Source organism: Felis catus, chromosome B4 (assembly GCF_018350175.1).
Source record: "Felis catus isolate Fca126 chromosome B4, F.catus_Fca126_mat1.0, whole genome shotgun sequence".
Taxonomy (NCBI): domain Eukaryota; kingdom Metazoa; phylum Chordata; class Mammalia; order Carnivora; family Felidae; genus Felis; species Felis catus.
In genome coordinates, this window is record NC_058374.1 from 58,255,078 (window position 1) to 58,270,997 (window position 15,920).

Sequence of the window (15,920 nt, forward strand, 5' to 3'; positions counted from 1 at the left end):
GTCTTACACATGTCTTAGTCATTTGATAGACTATGAATGATAATCAGTTTTATTTTTAGAATAACATTCAGGCTGAATGTTATTCTAAAATAACCACAAAGCTCACATTACACTGAAGCCTAAGGCACTAAAGACAACACATTATTGTAATTTTCAGGTTAGTCTTGTGATGAATGCTACTTTGGAAGATGCCAACAAAATGCCAAATTGGGGGGTGGTGGTGATGGACTTTCTTCTACCACCATTTAATCCAAACAAGTAAATTAACTTAAAATCCTTTACTAAGTGCAAAAAAAAAAAAAAAAAAAAAAAAGAATTTCTTTAAAGAGATACAATCGAGCTAAATTGTTTGTATCCTTGAATCCCATTTCTCTCCCTTTATCCTCTAGACCAGGTAGAATGTTGGACAAATTTCACCTACAGGCTAAATTCAGCCTTCTGGCCTCTTTGTAAATAAAGTTTTATTGGAACACAATCACACTGTCCTTTTACCTTCAATGATGGCATAGTCCACTAACAGTGACAGACACCTTATGGTCCTCAAACCTAAATATTTATTATCTGACCTATTAAAAAAGTTTGCCAGTGGGGCACCTGAGTGGCTCAGTCAGTTGAGCACCCAACTCTTGATTTGGACTCAGGTCATGATCTCACAGTTCCTGAGATTGAGTCCCTCATTAGGCTCTGTGCTGACAGTTCAAAGACTGATTGGGATTCTCTCTCCCTCTCCCTCTCTCTCCCAAAATAAGTAAATAAAACTTTGGGGGGAAAAAAAAGTTTGTCAGTCCCTCTAGACTGTTTAGACAAGAACTCTGAGTAGATACCCCAGTTAAATCTCCAGCCCTAACTCAGTGCTTCACACTCAATACAGTACAAATTTTCTCAAATAACTGAAAATAACATCCGGCTGACTTCAGATGTACTCCCTGATGAATGTCAGACTTATTCACAGAAGATGGTTAGGATTTAAAGTGAGTAAAATTCTCACAAACTTTTCATTACATGAACGGTGTCACAGTGTTCTTGAACAATGAAGCACATATGACTTTGCTTAAGTTAGCTTTTTTTTTTAGTGGCTTTTCTTAGTCCTAGACTAAGAAAAATCTTTAACCATATCAATACAGTAACACAAACAATGCAAATTTTCACCTATTAAAACTACATATAAGGGCGCCTGGGTGGCTCAGTCAGTTAAGCGTTCGACTTCGGCTCAGGTTATGATCTCACAGTTTGTGAGTTCGAGCCCCGTACCGGGCTCTGTGCTGACAGCTCAGAGCCTGGAGCTTGCTTCAGATCTGTGTCTCATTCTCTCTCTGCCCCTCCCCCACTTGTGCTCTGTCTCTGTCTCTCAAAAATAAATAAAAATGTAAACAAAAAAAAAATTTAAACTACATATAAAAATTTCTTAATAACAGGAGAGGGTAGTAAGACCCAAAACAGAAAGAGGAAAATAGGTACAAATGGAGATGGGAGTGTGAGTAGGAGAGAGATTTTCCTACTTGCTGAGTTCAGGGTACATCTTCAACATTGTAAAGACAGCAAACCTTAGCTTCCCCCACCCCAAGTGACAGAACCAGTGCTTTGCATGGTTCTTCAGAAGTAAAATAAAGATCACATTCCAAGTTATTTCTATCATTAGCTAAACAATTCTAATGAGCTAATCAATAAGATATCAACTACACATGATCCTTACACCTTACAGGATTTCTAAGCTCTCCAACAAACAACCCCACCTGCCATGAAATCAATATAAGCAATGGAATATATACTTTATATCAATAACAATCTACATAATATTTAAAAACAAGACTATGGCCTCATATCAAACAACTGTAGGGTTGTTTTATTTCTCTTTCCCATGGTTTCTCTTTCTTCCTTATATGCTTTATTATTCTTAGTATTTTGCCTTTTTTATTCACTCAGTGAACACTGACTGAATCAGCACATGGTTCAGGCACTGCACTAAATAAGCACAAGAGAGGGGCACCTGGGTGGCTCAGGTGGTTGAGCAGCCAACTCTGCTCAGGTCATGATCTCACAGCTTGTGAGTTCGAGCCCCACGTCAGGCTCTCTGCTGTCAGCACAGAGCCCGCTTCGGATCCTCTGTCCCCCTCACTCTCTGTCTCTCCCAGGCTTGTGTTGCTCTCTCTCTCAAAAATAAATAAGCAAGCACAACAGATGCAAAGATGCCTGTGGCCCAGCCCCTCCTTCTAAGGCAAGCTCACAGCCAGCCACGGACAGGCAGTAGCCACTGTGAGCAAGTATTATGCATTCATTCAGCCTAATATCTGTTGAGCTACTGTGTACCTGTATTGCTACAGGCCCAAAGGAATCTCAGGGAATAAAACAAGTAAAATCCTGTTGTCTTAGAGCAGGAAAAACAGTATAAAGAAATAAGTGAAGAGAGGTCAGGAGGTGATTAGTGCTATGAAGAAAATGAAAGCTGCTTAAAAGGACAGAGTGGGAGAAGAAAATGCTTATTTTTGGTAGCAGCGTTGAGCATGACCTTCCTGATGAGGTATCCTTTAAGCAAAGACTTGAATGAAGAAGGAAGTAGGCCATGTAGATATCCAGAGGCAAAATATTTGAGTAAGAGGAAGCAAGGACCAAGATTCTGTGGTAGGAACCAGACTTGGCATATTCAAGGAACAGGAAAGACTCAGTGTGGCAGGAATTCAGGAAATGTAGGGGAAATGGAGTGGCAGAAGACGTCATGGAAGCACTGTGGCTGCTGGAGTGGGGGAAGGGGTGAGCCGAGAGAACTAGTTACTCCATGGTACACTGACTAACATTCCAATTCTGCATGGGTTCTGGCTCTGTGCAGGTAAGACTGTACGCCATCTTCCTTATATCCCCAAGAATCTTCACCATAGAGGCTGCTAGCAATTAAAGTAACCCCAGTTTACCTCTTTATTCTGGGCAATCTGGAGTAGCCAGCAGGGATAATACTAGACACATGGCTTCCATGCTTTTATTGCTTGTTCCAAAAGTATGAAGGAGCAAAACAGGAAGGGGGAGAAAGATAGTTTGGCAGTGGTAAAACACAATAATCCGGGTAACACTGAGTTTTTTCTTTGAGCCTCTACATTTCCTCCTCTGCATCAGGGATCCTCAACCCCAGATACACATTGAATTCAACTACGGAGCTTTTTAAAAACACTAACCCACACTCCATTCCAGAACTGAAACAGAATCTTTGGGATAGAGCAGGGGAAGCGTTCTTTGTTTGAACTTACCCAAGTGATTCTAACTGTGCACTCTGGGCTCAGAACCATACCACACTGTCTCCCTTGAAGATTTCAGCAATCTGGGGGCACTTAGGTGGCTCAGTTGGCTGAGCGTCCGACTTTTGATTTCAGCTCAGGTCATGATCTCACGGTTCATAAGTTCTAGCCCCAAGTCAGGCTCTGTGCCAACAGTACAAAGCCTGCTTGGAATTCTCTCTCGCTCTCTTATTCAAAAATAAATATTATACATATATACTTATATATATGTATATACATTTATACATATGTATAAATATCTATGTATACATGTATGCATATATAAGTGTATATATACATGTATGAACATATGTATGTATGTGTGAGTGTGTATATACATGTGTGTGTATACACACACACACACACACACACACACACACACACACACAGATTTCAGCAACCTGAAGAGGGTTCCCAACACTGGCTGCTAAGGCTGGAAGGGCTGAGAACCACTTCAGAGATTCAAGTCTCATTTGTGAATTCTTATCAAAATCTGTCCATTATTTTGTAATCCTAGGACCTTGGTTATCTCACACTGAACGTATCTAAAATGGAACACCTATTTCCTCCAAAAGTTGGTCCCTATTTCTGATATATTATGTTCTACTTCTTTACTTCTTAATCCTTAATTCATTTAGTAAGAGTAATGCATGTTTACTACTTTAAATTTCTACTGTAAAGGGAAGAAAAATGAAAAGTGTCAAATTCTCAACTAGTACCCTGGCCACCACATTCCCACTTCCCAGACAGGACCTCCATTAACAAATTCATTGTGTATTTTTTCCTGTATTTTCTTTACATCTTCATTCCTTTCGAGGTAATTTATCATTCTCACAACATTCTCCCAACCCTTGGTTCCCCCTATCAGTAATAGAGACGCTTGTAATTTCAAGAATCTCTTTAAGAAGTCTGATTCCTCAATTTCTATTACCCCCTCAGTAGCAAATATTCTGTATCTCTTCCTTATAATCTCTCTGAACATAATCACATGCTTGATCATAATTTTCAATGTGCACTGAATACCTAAATGGCTATAGATTTAAGGCCAAATATTTTAGCTGCAAAATTAAGTATCCCAAGTATGGCACTAACTTCTTTTTTCAGTTCTACCTCTCACTAATGTCCTGCATTAACCTTTTACTTATCACTTAGGAATGCATTCAGCTGCAAGTAAGTAAAACACAAACAGGAGTTGGTTTTCTCACGTTAAGTCTGAAAGAGCCAAGTCCGACAGAACCCCATCATCTCAAGGCCCTGTGATTTTCTTAGCCTTCTCCTCAGGGTCAAAGAAGAGCTGCTTATAGCTGTAGCTTCAGCTTTAATGATCTCATGAAGGTCCAAAGATAGGGGAGGAAAAGGATAAGAGGAGACAAGTGTATTCCTTTTGATCACAAAAGCAACATTTCTCCAGGAATTTCCATATGCCTTACTGGTCAGAAATGTATCACACTGATCTATCAAGTTGCAAGGGAACCTAGCAGGGCTGGTCGGAGAACTGCAAACACAATCTGTTAACAAGGAACACAGGGGGGCTGTATTTGGGGTCTCCTCAGTGCCTGAAAACTGACCAGCCCTTAAGCATTCTTGTTTATATGCCATAGTTTAACAGGAAGGACTAAAACCTGGCTACAGATGTCCTCCCACCTTTACCTCTTTTTCTTCCCATCATTTCCTCCATCTGTAACACTGGACATGTGGTGCGGCCAGTTTATCCAAACTCTCTTCTCTTTTACTCCAGCAGGAAGTATGGAAACTGTAGCACCCCATCTGGCCCAGCAGTCTGGGGGTATCCTCAGCTTTTCAAACTGCCTAGCAGTTGCTCACACAATCCCTCTACACAGATAGACATCCCAGCTCCCAAAATGTTTGGTTTGGCTCTATAAAATCTTTTAGCCAATTTGAACATTTGGAAAAGGCAGTCATTGCTTTCGATTATGTTGGACTCTCATTTAGCACAGTAACTACTATACACATCAAATATGTACTAATAATTCTGTTCTAAATTTCACTAAACATGGATTGATCTTCATGGTTTAGTGTATTTCAACACGACAGACTGCTGTAGATTTTATAAAAATCTTACTAAAAGACCTTTTTTGTTACTACAGATCCTTAAAGAACCAACTTTAAGAATTATCATAACCTAGGGGCTCCTGGGTGGCTCAGTGGTTAAACCTCGGACTTTGGCTCAGGTCACGATCTCACAGTTTGTGAGTTTGAGCCCCGCATCAGGCTCTGTGCTGACAACGTGGAGCCTGGAGCCCACTTCCAATTTGGTGTCTCCTCTCTCTGTCCCTCCCCTGCTCATGCTCTATCTCTCTCTTAAAAAAAAAAAAAAAAAAAAAAAAAAGAATGAGTATAGCATAGTATATAATTTTTACTTTTCTGAACTCTCCTTAAAATATCTCTAGGACCACCCATAGTGATCCACTGGCCCTGTGAGATCAAGCTAGTTAATGGCAAAGATATAGAATAGGTGGTTTTATGCTCGACTTAGTGCTCCTGTAATTATAACTTGATACTACTAATTAAGTTTCTGGTAACTGAATACAAATGATTAAATTATAAGTCTTATTTTCATAGGCCGCTACATCCTTTTATAAGATGCGATTTTTAAAAAATATTTATTTTTGAGAGAGAGAGAGAAACAGAGTGTGAGCGGAGGAGGTATATAGAGAGAGGGAGACAGAATCTGAAGGGGGCTCCAGGCTCTGAGCTGTCAGCACAGAGCCCGACGCAACGCTCGAGCCCATGAACCATGAGATCATGACCTGAGCCGAAGTCGGGCACTTAACCGACTGAGCCACCCAAGCGCCCCTATAAGATGTGATTTATTAATGATATGAACAGCAACCCTCTAACTTTCTAATTTGTAAAGAAGGATTGCCCAACATACAGTTTTTCAAAGTAATGCACAACTTAGTGCTTTCAGAATTTCATCAAGAAGTCTATTTTCCTTCCTTTAAAAAATTTTCTGCAATTCTGGAAACTAAAACTAACAGCTTTTAACCTGAGCTCCAAGAGAAATTACCTAAGAATATTAAATATCCTAATTGGACACTGAATGAAATTCTAAAGTAAACAATATTAGCTGAAGGTTTGTGACTGGTTTTGAGTAGATATGAAATCAAGTCTAAGGCAGTGAAAAAAATTTTGGCATAAAAGAAATTTTGCAAACAGTTTTTGTCAGTGTTCTTTAGAAACTTTACATTTACTTTCTAAAGATGGATAAAAAAGAACAATATTTGTTAAGTGATACTCTCTCCTGCATAATTAATCTGTCCCTTTCCAATGCTCCATGTTCTCTGATGACTTCAGGCCATATTATGCCTGAGGAAGAATTTGAAAGGCAAGGCCACAAGGACTGGACTGTGAAATGGCAAATATTGACAAAAACAAAGCATATTAAAAAAACAATGAGTTCCTAACTCAAAGCCACGCTTGGGTAAGTATTTGCTCTGAAATGGGGAAGCCCGTAAGAGGCAAATGAAACCTGGTTGCACCTGAGGGCTGTATTAGCCAGCATTCTAGCAACATCTCTCCTTCATTGCTCAGTATTGGAGCTGTTCTCTGCATTGGACACAACACGTAATGTTTAAGAGCTATCTCAGCCTTACAAGTGTATCAGAAATTGTACAACTTTGTTCTACAATAAGTGCACTTTTCTTACTCTACTTCGAAAGCTTTAGGTGCTATGTTCATGATCTTTTAGAGACCCTCTTTTAAAACCTAATAGAAAGGTACGAAGAGCAGAATTACAGATTTCGAGTGTCACATTCTGTGGAGATGAATAAAGCAGGGGAAAGTGGAAGAAACAGCGGATTTCTTTGAAACAAAGATGACTCTGGAGTCCATAGAAAGATTCTGTAATAAGGCATCTTATTTCTGGGCTTTGTTGGGAAACTGGATCCTCACTTTAAAACTGAGAACAAACTGAGGGTTGATGGGGGGTGGGAGAGCGGGGAGGATGGGTGATGGGCATTGAGGAGGGCACCTGTTGGGATGAGCACTGAGTGTTGTATTGAAACCAATTTGACAATAAATTTCATATTAAAAAAATAAAAAATAAATAAAATGACTGCATCAAAATGAGGGGAGGAGGTACAATATGAAAACTCCCTATGAGAAATCCAAAAGGCAATTTAAAAATACAAATGGAGTAAATAAAAAAGAGATAGAAAAATATTTTTGCTTTTTGTCAAAAGCAAAAATGGTCTTATAAAACCCACCATTTTTCTCCCAAAATTATCAATTTCATTTTTCATTTGCCTCATCACATATGCACTGTGAATACAACCACCATTAACAACCCATGTTTTATTAATATATAAATACAAATGTAGAATGTCAGCACACCTCCCCCTTAACTAAAACATAATATATAGAAATGTAAATTCAGCAAATAGGTTATTTACATTATGAATTAATTTTAACTTAGCAAAAATTCTCTATGTATAAAAATATAAAAAAATGTTGAGAAAAAAAATCACATTCATCTATATACCCTTTGAGGAATTTACCTACTATATAAAAGGACGCTGAGAGATTATCAAATAGGAGTCTGTTTTATCTCATTTTTCCTAGGACCCCATATCTCAATATATTTAAGTCTCCAAATGTATTAGAACTTAGTCTTAATAGGTTAGCAGAGTAGATTAGATCAGCTATAAGGTTACAGAGGATATGATCTTTAAAGGACCAGGAGTATTATGGACACAAAAAATTCACAAGCTTATTTTTGTAAAGAAATTACGATATTCTATTTTTTTTTTTTTTAAATCCTGACAGCAGAGACCTTATCTTGAATTTATCTTCAGATTTCCAATGCTTAGCACACAGTAAGAGCTGGGTGTGTATTAAATTGATGAGTCAAGTTTCCACTCCCTCTCTGAACCCTGCCAGGATGTGAGATCATGAGGACACTCTGTGCTATGGATGACAATTGACAGTGAGTGACAAATAGGCAGGAGACATAAAGAGAGGAAGCAAAAACCTCCATGGTTGGTGGGGTGCGGTGGAGATGATAATTTATAAAGAAAATAATAATATACCTTATATTTGTATTTTTATGATTTTCAAAGTGCTTTTACAAGACTGTTCCTCATTTGCTCCTCACTATTTGCCTGGGAAGTTATGAGATTATTTAATATACAAACCCCATAATTCAGAGAGTAGGTAGGGAAATACAACACATTTACTGTAAAATGTTAGGTGTTGGTTTAAAGAGAAAAATGACAAGTGTAACTTTTTCCACAAGCATAGTGAAAGGTTATACTTAGACAATCAGATAAACCTCTATCTAGATGAATATTTACAAATTAGTTGTTTTTCAAGAAAAAGTTATGATTCATGAAATAAGTAATTAACTGCTAGGTAATTTTAGACATGAAGATATTACTGCTCCCCAAATGACCCCCCCCAGTGGAATCTAAAATGCATGGCAGCATATCTAAACTACTGTAAAATCCACACCGTGAAATTGCCCCAAATCTCAACAAGAAATAGATTCAGTTAATTGTTGTAGCACTTAACCTTGAGCAAATAACCTTACCTTGAAAGTCCCCACCGTCTCTTTTGATCCCGCTGCTCCGGTACATTCTGGGGAGCATCCGTTACTGCAGTCCTTAAAGAAGAATTAAATTCATTAAGTAAAACCAGGTGGGTAAACTGTGGCCTGGGGTAATCAGTATCACTCACCATCACACCGCGTGCTCCGCTCAGGTACCCAAGCAAACAGGAGGAAGATCAAGCACCCGGGCACCAGCCCCAAAGGAGAGCGTCCTGGGAGCGCTGCCCTTCACTTTCAACCTTTCAGGAGGACGCAGCTGTTTTCGTCCTCCACCGCTAGCTTAGGGCAGACTGGTTAAATTCCAGGTTCGCCCTACAGAGCCAGGGTTCACCAGCAAAGAACAAGAAGGTGATTGTCCCCCTTACATCGGAGCGAATAGTCTAGACCAGGGTTTTAAGCCATTTATAGAAAAATCTCCTGGGCGAGCTCAGCCTCGTGGTCTTGTCAATCACTGGCGCACAATAGCAAGGCTGGAAAAGGGATGAGGACGAGAATGAACCATTTTCTCCACGGGCAGGGTCCTGCAATGCGGGCGCACGGACACCAAACCTCACAGGTTAAGGACATAACCTCAGGAAATTAGGGGGTAATTCAAAAGATACTTAAGGGCACAATGGTTGAGGGACGAGTTGGGGAAAGGTGCAGACCTTAAAAACAAAACAAACACCCCCCCCCCATCTGCTAAATAGCTACATAAGAGATGGAGGGGGGAAAAAAAGGTGGGGGGGGGTGGAATCCAAGAAGGCAGAAGGCTGCGGTCAAAATATTTTGGGGTGGCAAAGGAACGCAGGATGTGGTTGTCAGTTCTGGCAGCCCAGAAATTCCGCTTCCCCCTCCTCCCCCAAAGCAGCTTCCATGGCGACCCTCACATCCCCGGTGGCTGTCCACGCCGCGCTCCGGAGCACGTCAGCGGCTGGGCATTAGACCTGGCCGGCGGGGGCCTCTCCAAGGCGGAGTTCGCTGGCTGGGGCTCTAGATTTCGGTTAGGATTGGGGAGAGAGGAAAGGCCTGGGTGGAGACGGAACGGCGGTGTGCGGCGAAGCAGGATAGTGCAGGAAACGACAGCGATGCGCCCGACCAGGCCGGCAGGCTTCGGAGACGCCGGTGCAATCCGCCCCCCTTCCGCAAACGTCTGGGTTCGGGTACCTGGCGGGCGAAGGCCGCAGCGGCGCGGGTTGGGCTGGCCATGGGGAGTCCCCGGGGGCGCGGGGCTGCGGAGAGCTGCGGCCGCACGCAGCGCGCGGCTGGACGCGAAAGCCGGCGGCGTGACCAAGCTCCAGCGCACCGACTGCGCGGCGCGGGCTGCCGCCGCCTGGGGCCCAGCGCCAGGGCCAGGCGCAGGGAACAACGCAGCCCCTCCAGCATCCCCGGGGGTGGAGCCTCCAACCGTCTGGTCCCTCTCGCTTTTCGGTGGGTAAAACCAAAGCCCTAGTTTCCACCACTTGGTCTCGGGCTGGGGCACGAGCGTGCGCGCCACGAGCGAGCGCCTTTCCAAAGGCAGGCACTTCAGGAGCATTTACCGAGCCACCCCAGGGTTACCGGCCCGGACACGCCCCTCGGCCAGGGCGAAGGCAAACTTGGGGAAATTAATTTACATTAGGGGAAGAGTTTCCGTGGACAGAAAGGCTAAAAGCTTCTGCCCCCGAGTCTGCAGTCCGGGATTGGCAGTTGCGCACTGGCTCTCTTCTGCCACCGATCCCCACGTGCAAACTGATGAGCGAGAACGTGAATCTGGGGTTTAGACTTCTTTGCACCACCTCCTCAAGTGGGATTTGTTGTGGGATGCTGCAGGGTTACCAGGCTCATGCCCTCTAAGAGCTCTTTCTGCCGGAAGACCTCGACGCTATTGCATCCGCCCAGCCATTCAGTGTTGTAGGCAAAATAAAGAGCCCCCAATCGAGCTGACCGGTCGCTGCTGTAAACCCGTGGAAGCAATATTTAAGGAAGCTGATAAAGCAACCTTTGAAAGGAAAAAGGAAGCTACTGCCTTCTCTACGTGTTCTCCCAGGGCGACGTCAGCTTCAGTTATGAGCCTTTCTGGGCTTTTAAATTAATAGGAAGTGGCTCATTTGTTCTTGGAAAGAGGGGAGAACGGTTTATTCTGGGTAAGAGCAGTTAAATCTGGTCTGGTTTTAGAATTTATTTCATAGAGTCCTAAAGACAATATAGCTCTAATCTTTTCAACTCAGAAAACAGCATTCACTTCTCCCTTCCCTTCAGAAAAGGCATAGAACAGCTCCTGAGGTTTGGGTGGAGCGACAAGTTCCAGCCCAGGCAGGTCACATGTGGCTGGAAACCAGAGTCCCTGAAGAAATTTAAAATCGAATTTTAAAGTAAAAATTAAAAAAAAGTATAGACTAAGTAAACTCTAGGGCTGCCATTTTCCAACCTTGTCCCCATGCCTAAAAATAAGAAACCCTTAGGTGAAGAACTATTAACAGTTTGCATTCAAAAGCTTGGTTTAGGGGCACCTGGGTCGCTAGTCGGTTAAGCATCCAACTTCAGCTTAGGTCATGATCTCATGGCTGATGAGTTCAAGCCCCACATCCGGCTCTGCATGACAGTGTGGGACCTGCTTGGGGTTCTCTCTCTCTCTCTCTCTCTCTCTCTCTCTCTCTCTCTGCTCCTGTTCTGCTCATGCTCACTTGTGTGCTCTCTCTCTAAATAAATAAATAAATGAACTTTAAGAAAAAAAAATCTTGGTTTAAATGTCTACACCAGGGGCACCTGGGTGGCTCAGTCAGTTGAGCGTCCGACTTCCACTCAGGTCATGATCTCGCACTCCGTGAGTTGAAGCCCCACATCAGGCTCTGTGCTGACAGCTCAGAGCCTGGAGTCTGTTTCAGATTCTGTGTGTCCCTCTCTCTCTGGCCCTTCCCCCGTTCATGCTCTGTCTCTGCCTCAAATATAAATAAATGTTTAAAAAAAAAATTAAAAAAAAAATAAATGACTACACCAGACATGCATTAAAAGTCTGTTATTGTTTTAAAGATAAATATTACACAGCTCCAATTTTCTGGCTATTTTAAGTGTTACTTGTAAACCCTTTTTTTAAAAATTTATTTATTTTTGAGACAGAGAGGGCATGAGTGGGGGAGGGGCAGAGAGCGAGGTAGACACAGAATCTGAAGCAGACTCCAGGCTCTGAGCTGTAGGCACAGAGCCCGACATGGGGCTCAAAATCATGAACGTGAGATCATGACCTGAGCTGAAGTCAGACACTTAATGGACTGAGCCTCCCAGGTGCCCCCAAACCCTCCCTTTTCCATCAAGAGAACATATACTGCAAGAATGAAGTTACTGAACAATTATCACAGTGCTACCTATACCTTTTGGCTCGTCAGAGCCAACATTTGTGCAAGGGCAAACTGTATTAACTGCTTCTATCTCCTCCCACTTCAAGTGGCTACAGTTTGACTCCTGTCCTATTATTCCACCTGAACAAGGCTCCTAACAGCCTTCATTTCATTTAACCCAATGGTTTGCTTCCTGTGCATTTTTGTAGCTGAACCTATATGCTGATGGCTCCCAAATATGTATTTTTTCAGTCCACCTCTCTCCTGAGCAGTGAGTACTTACACCAAAAATCTGTCTAAAATACTTATTATTGTGTATGTAACATTCGTGAAGGAACTGGGCTAGGTGCTGGGGATGTATTGTGAGCAGACTTCCATCGCATTATCATGCATTGCCTTTAGCCACATAGAAAAATGGTACTTGTGCTAAAAAGCAGCAACTAATCCTACAAATGTAAAAAAGCAAAAGTAACAAGTGCTACCTGTGTTTTACCAGAAATGTCTGGAAGGGCTTTCCAGCAAGGGACCCTTAACTAGAGACCTAGGGGATAAAAGTATTTACTATAAGAGAGAATGAAAAACATCTGAGATGAAAGTGAGTTCCAGGGAAAAACATCTCTGAGAAGGGAAGAAATGTGGCACTTACAAAAGACAAGAGAGACAGGGCTGGAGTGGAGACAAGCAGGGAACTTGGTCGAGGGTGAGACTGGGAGGGCTGGCAGACAGCCAACCACGCAGTGCCTTTTAAGAGAGTTAAAGGATAATTTCCCTGATAAAGGCAAAAGTATGACTGCCATATACATATAAAATGAATTTATATTACAGTCTATGTAACTATAATGAAGTTACCAGGCAGATGTTAAAACTTGTTGAAAGAACAGACACACTTCCGGGTCAGGAATAGTGACATGAATTTGCAAATGGACATAAAACCAGCTTCTTCCACAATAGGGGAGATACATTAATTGAATCCTGACCTTCAGAACTTATTTGCATGTGCATTGACAAGAATTATTTTGCACTCCTGTTATCTGGACAGTAACTCAAAAACAATGAAACAACACAAAAACACAACGAAAGAACTCATGGAATCCTAAGAACAAGAAAAACCATCCAAAGGGTAGGATTAGATAGGGAACAGGGGTGGAGGTTGACAGGACTGAAGTGCACTGTGGCTGCAGTTTGGAGACTGGAGGAGGGTGTGGCTGAAGAAATGGATTTATGAGAAAGCTATTATAGAACCCACATAAGTGCTGACCTATTAATAAGTTGGATCTGGCAGGTGGTAGGTGATACAGCTGGAGAGAAGCTGCCAGATTTCTGCAATCTCCATACAGAGTGGACAAGAGAAAGAATGGGGAGAGACAGGTGACAAGAAGGGCTCCCTGGTTTCTGGCTTGCTCTTCTTGTTGGTGATATTCGCTAAGAAAAATGGAACACTGAAAGATGAACCAGCAGGAGTCTGGTTTGGGGCATGCTGAGTTTTTGGTCTCTGAGACTGGCTGGTAGACATATGCCTGTCTAACAGAGGCTCAAACGAGAGGTCTGGTTTCGAAGTAGACACCTGAGGAGTCAGTGGCATGCAGGTGGTCACTGAAGCTACGGGAGTGAATGAGAATGTCACATCTGTGCCTCTGTAAAATGGGACAACGGCAACACTTCATGTCTGCCAAATGGGATGGACCATCGTAACATGTACCATATGTAAACTACTTAGAACCTTGTCTGGTAAGTGCTAATTCCTCAATAAATGAAGGTAATGATCATTTATCTCCTTTGGCAAACATTCTCTGAAAGGGCCAGATAGTAAATATTTTATGTTTTGAGGACCATGTGGTCTTTGCTAAATTACTCCAATCTCAGGGCGCCTGGGTGGCTCAGTCGGTTGAGCCTCCGACTTCGGCACAGGTCATGATCTCGCGGTTGACGAGTTCGAGCCCCACGTCAGGCTCTGTGCTGATGGTTCAGAGCCTGGAGCCTGCTTCAGATTCTGTGTCTCCCTCTCTCTCTCTGACCCTCCCCCGTTCATGCTCTGTCTGTCTCTCTCTCTCTCTCTCAAAAATAAACATTAAAAAAAATTTGAAAAAAAAATTACTCCGATCTGTCAATGTATGGCAAAAGCAGCCACAGATAATATGTAAAAGAACAGTCAAGGCTGGGTTCCCGTAAAACTGTATTTTCAAAAACAGGACACAGCGGATTTGGCCTGCAGGCTGTAGGCTACTGACCCCTACTCCATGCAGCTGCCCTACCGAGAAACATCAGGGTCATCCTTCAAGCACAGCCAAGTGATCAGCAACGTCTATACATTCTACCTCCAAATATCCTGACAGTCGCCATTTCTCCAGCCATATTATTGCCATCCTGGTACCAAATAGCTTCCAAGTAGCCTCTATATCTTCAGCCTTGCTTCCCCTTAAGCCATTCTTAGCATGGCAACCAGAGAAATCGTCTCAAAATGCAAATCTGAACGTATCTCTTCTTGGCCAATAAAATCCTCAAACTTTACATCATCCTGGTGACAAAATATTTATTTATTTATTTATTTATTTATTTATTTATTTAATTTATTTTTAAGAGAGAGAGAGAGAGTGTGTGTGAATGAGGGAGGGGAAGAGAGAGAGGGGGAGAGAGGATCCGAAGTGGGCTCTGGGCCGACAGCAGCAAACCCGATCTGGGGATCAAACTCAAGAACCGCGATGGGGCGCCTGCGTGGCTCAGTCGGTTAAGCGGCCGACTTCGGCTCAGGTCATGATCTCACGGTCTGTGAGTTCGAGCCCCGCGTCGGGCTCTGTGCTGACGGCTCAGAGCCTGGAGCCTGTTTCAGATTCTGTGTCTCCCTCTCTCTCTGCCCCTCCCCTGTTCATGCTCTGTCTCTCTCTGTCTCAAAAATAAATAAATGTTAAAAAAAAAAAAAATTAAAAAAAAAAAAAGAAAGAACCGCGAGATCATGACCTGAACTGAAATCAGAGGCTCAACTGACTGAGCCACCTGGTGCCCCTGTGGCAAGGTATTTTAGCCAGCTCTTCCACCCATCCCAAATTATGACCCCTGCTCCTGACTCTCTGGCTGTCCGTTCCCTACTCTCCCTCTCTCCAGCCACACATTTAACTATTTCAGTCCTTCTTTTGGGCATGGGGCCTTCTCACAGCTGGCCGTCTGCCTGAAACACGCCCCTGTCATTGGCTGGCTCTCTCATCCCCCTTTATCAGTTTATGGGGCACTCCGTCCTCAGGGAGACACCTCTGAACCCTATCAAGGCTGCCATAGGCCCCTCTGCTATTTTTTTTTTCATAGAATTCTTTCCGTTTCAAAATAACTGCCATACTTTATTGGAATTATTTGATTCATGCTGCTCTAATTTCTGTGATGGTAAATTGTGCCTGTTTGTTCCCCCTCACCCAATGCCAGGCACAAGGTTGAGATTTAACTATCCATTAAATTGTAACTCTCTGATTTTTAAAAAGTATATATTTAACATGCTTCGGAATTTTCACTGCTAAAGTTCACAAGATAACAGACTAAAAATGTCCTCAGAAACCCACTCTTCCCCTAGATGTAGGTTTCTTTCTTCACCAAAAGGCTGTCCCTCACCCTAAATCTTTCTCTTTCCTTTTCCTCTTTCCTGTTCCTTCTCTTCCCTTAACCAGTCATAACAGGGGTTTTCAATGTATTCTATTAAGGGATTGGACCAGTGCTTTCCAATAGAACTTTCTACAAGGATGGAAATGTCCTGTACCTGCACCAGGCCACATGAGACTACTGAGCATCCAAATGTGGTTAGTGTACCTA

At 42.6% G+C, this 15,920-nt stretch overlaps 1 protein-coding gene across 3 annotated transcripts in view; it reads right to left on the reverse strand.

The window, feature by feature from the left end:
* BCAT1 (branched chain amino acid transaminase 1) overlaps positions 1-15,920 on the reverse strand; it is a 107,151-nt gene that overhangs the window by 62,284 nt on the left and 28,947 nt on the right. Inside the window, exons 1-2 of one of the 3 annotated variants that reach the window (XM_006933567.4) lie at positions 9,979-10,373; positions 8,815-8,886 (exon numbers count right to left, since the gene is read on the reverse strand). In XM_006933567.4, coding sequence (XP_006933629.2) covers positions 8,815-8,886; positions 9,979-10,197 — 291 coding nt within the window. In that variant the 5' untranslated portion in view covers positions 10,198-10,373. The other 2 variants (XM_006933568.5, XM_019834701.3) reach the window with 2 other exon arrangements.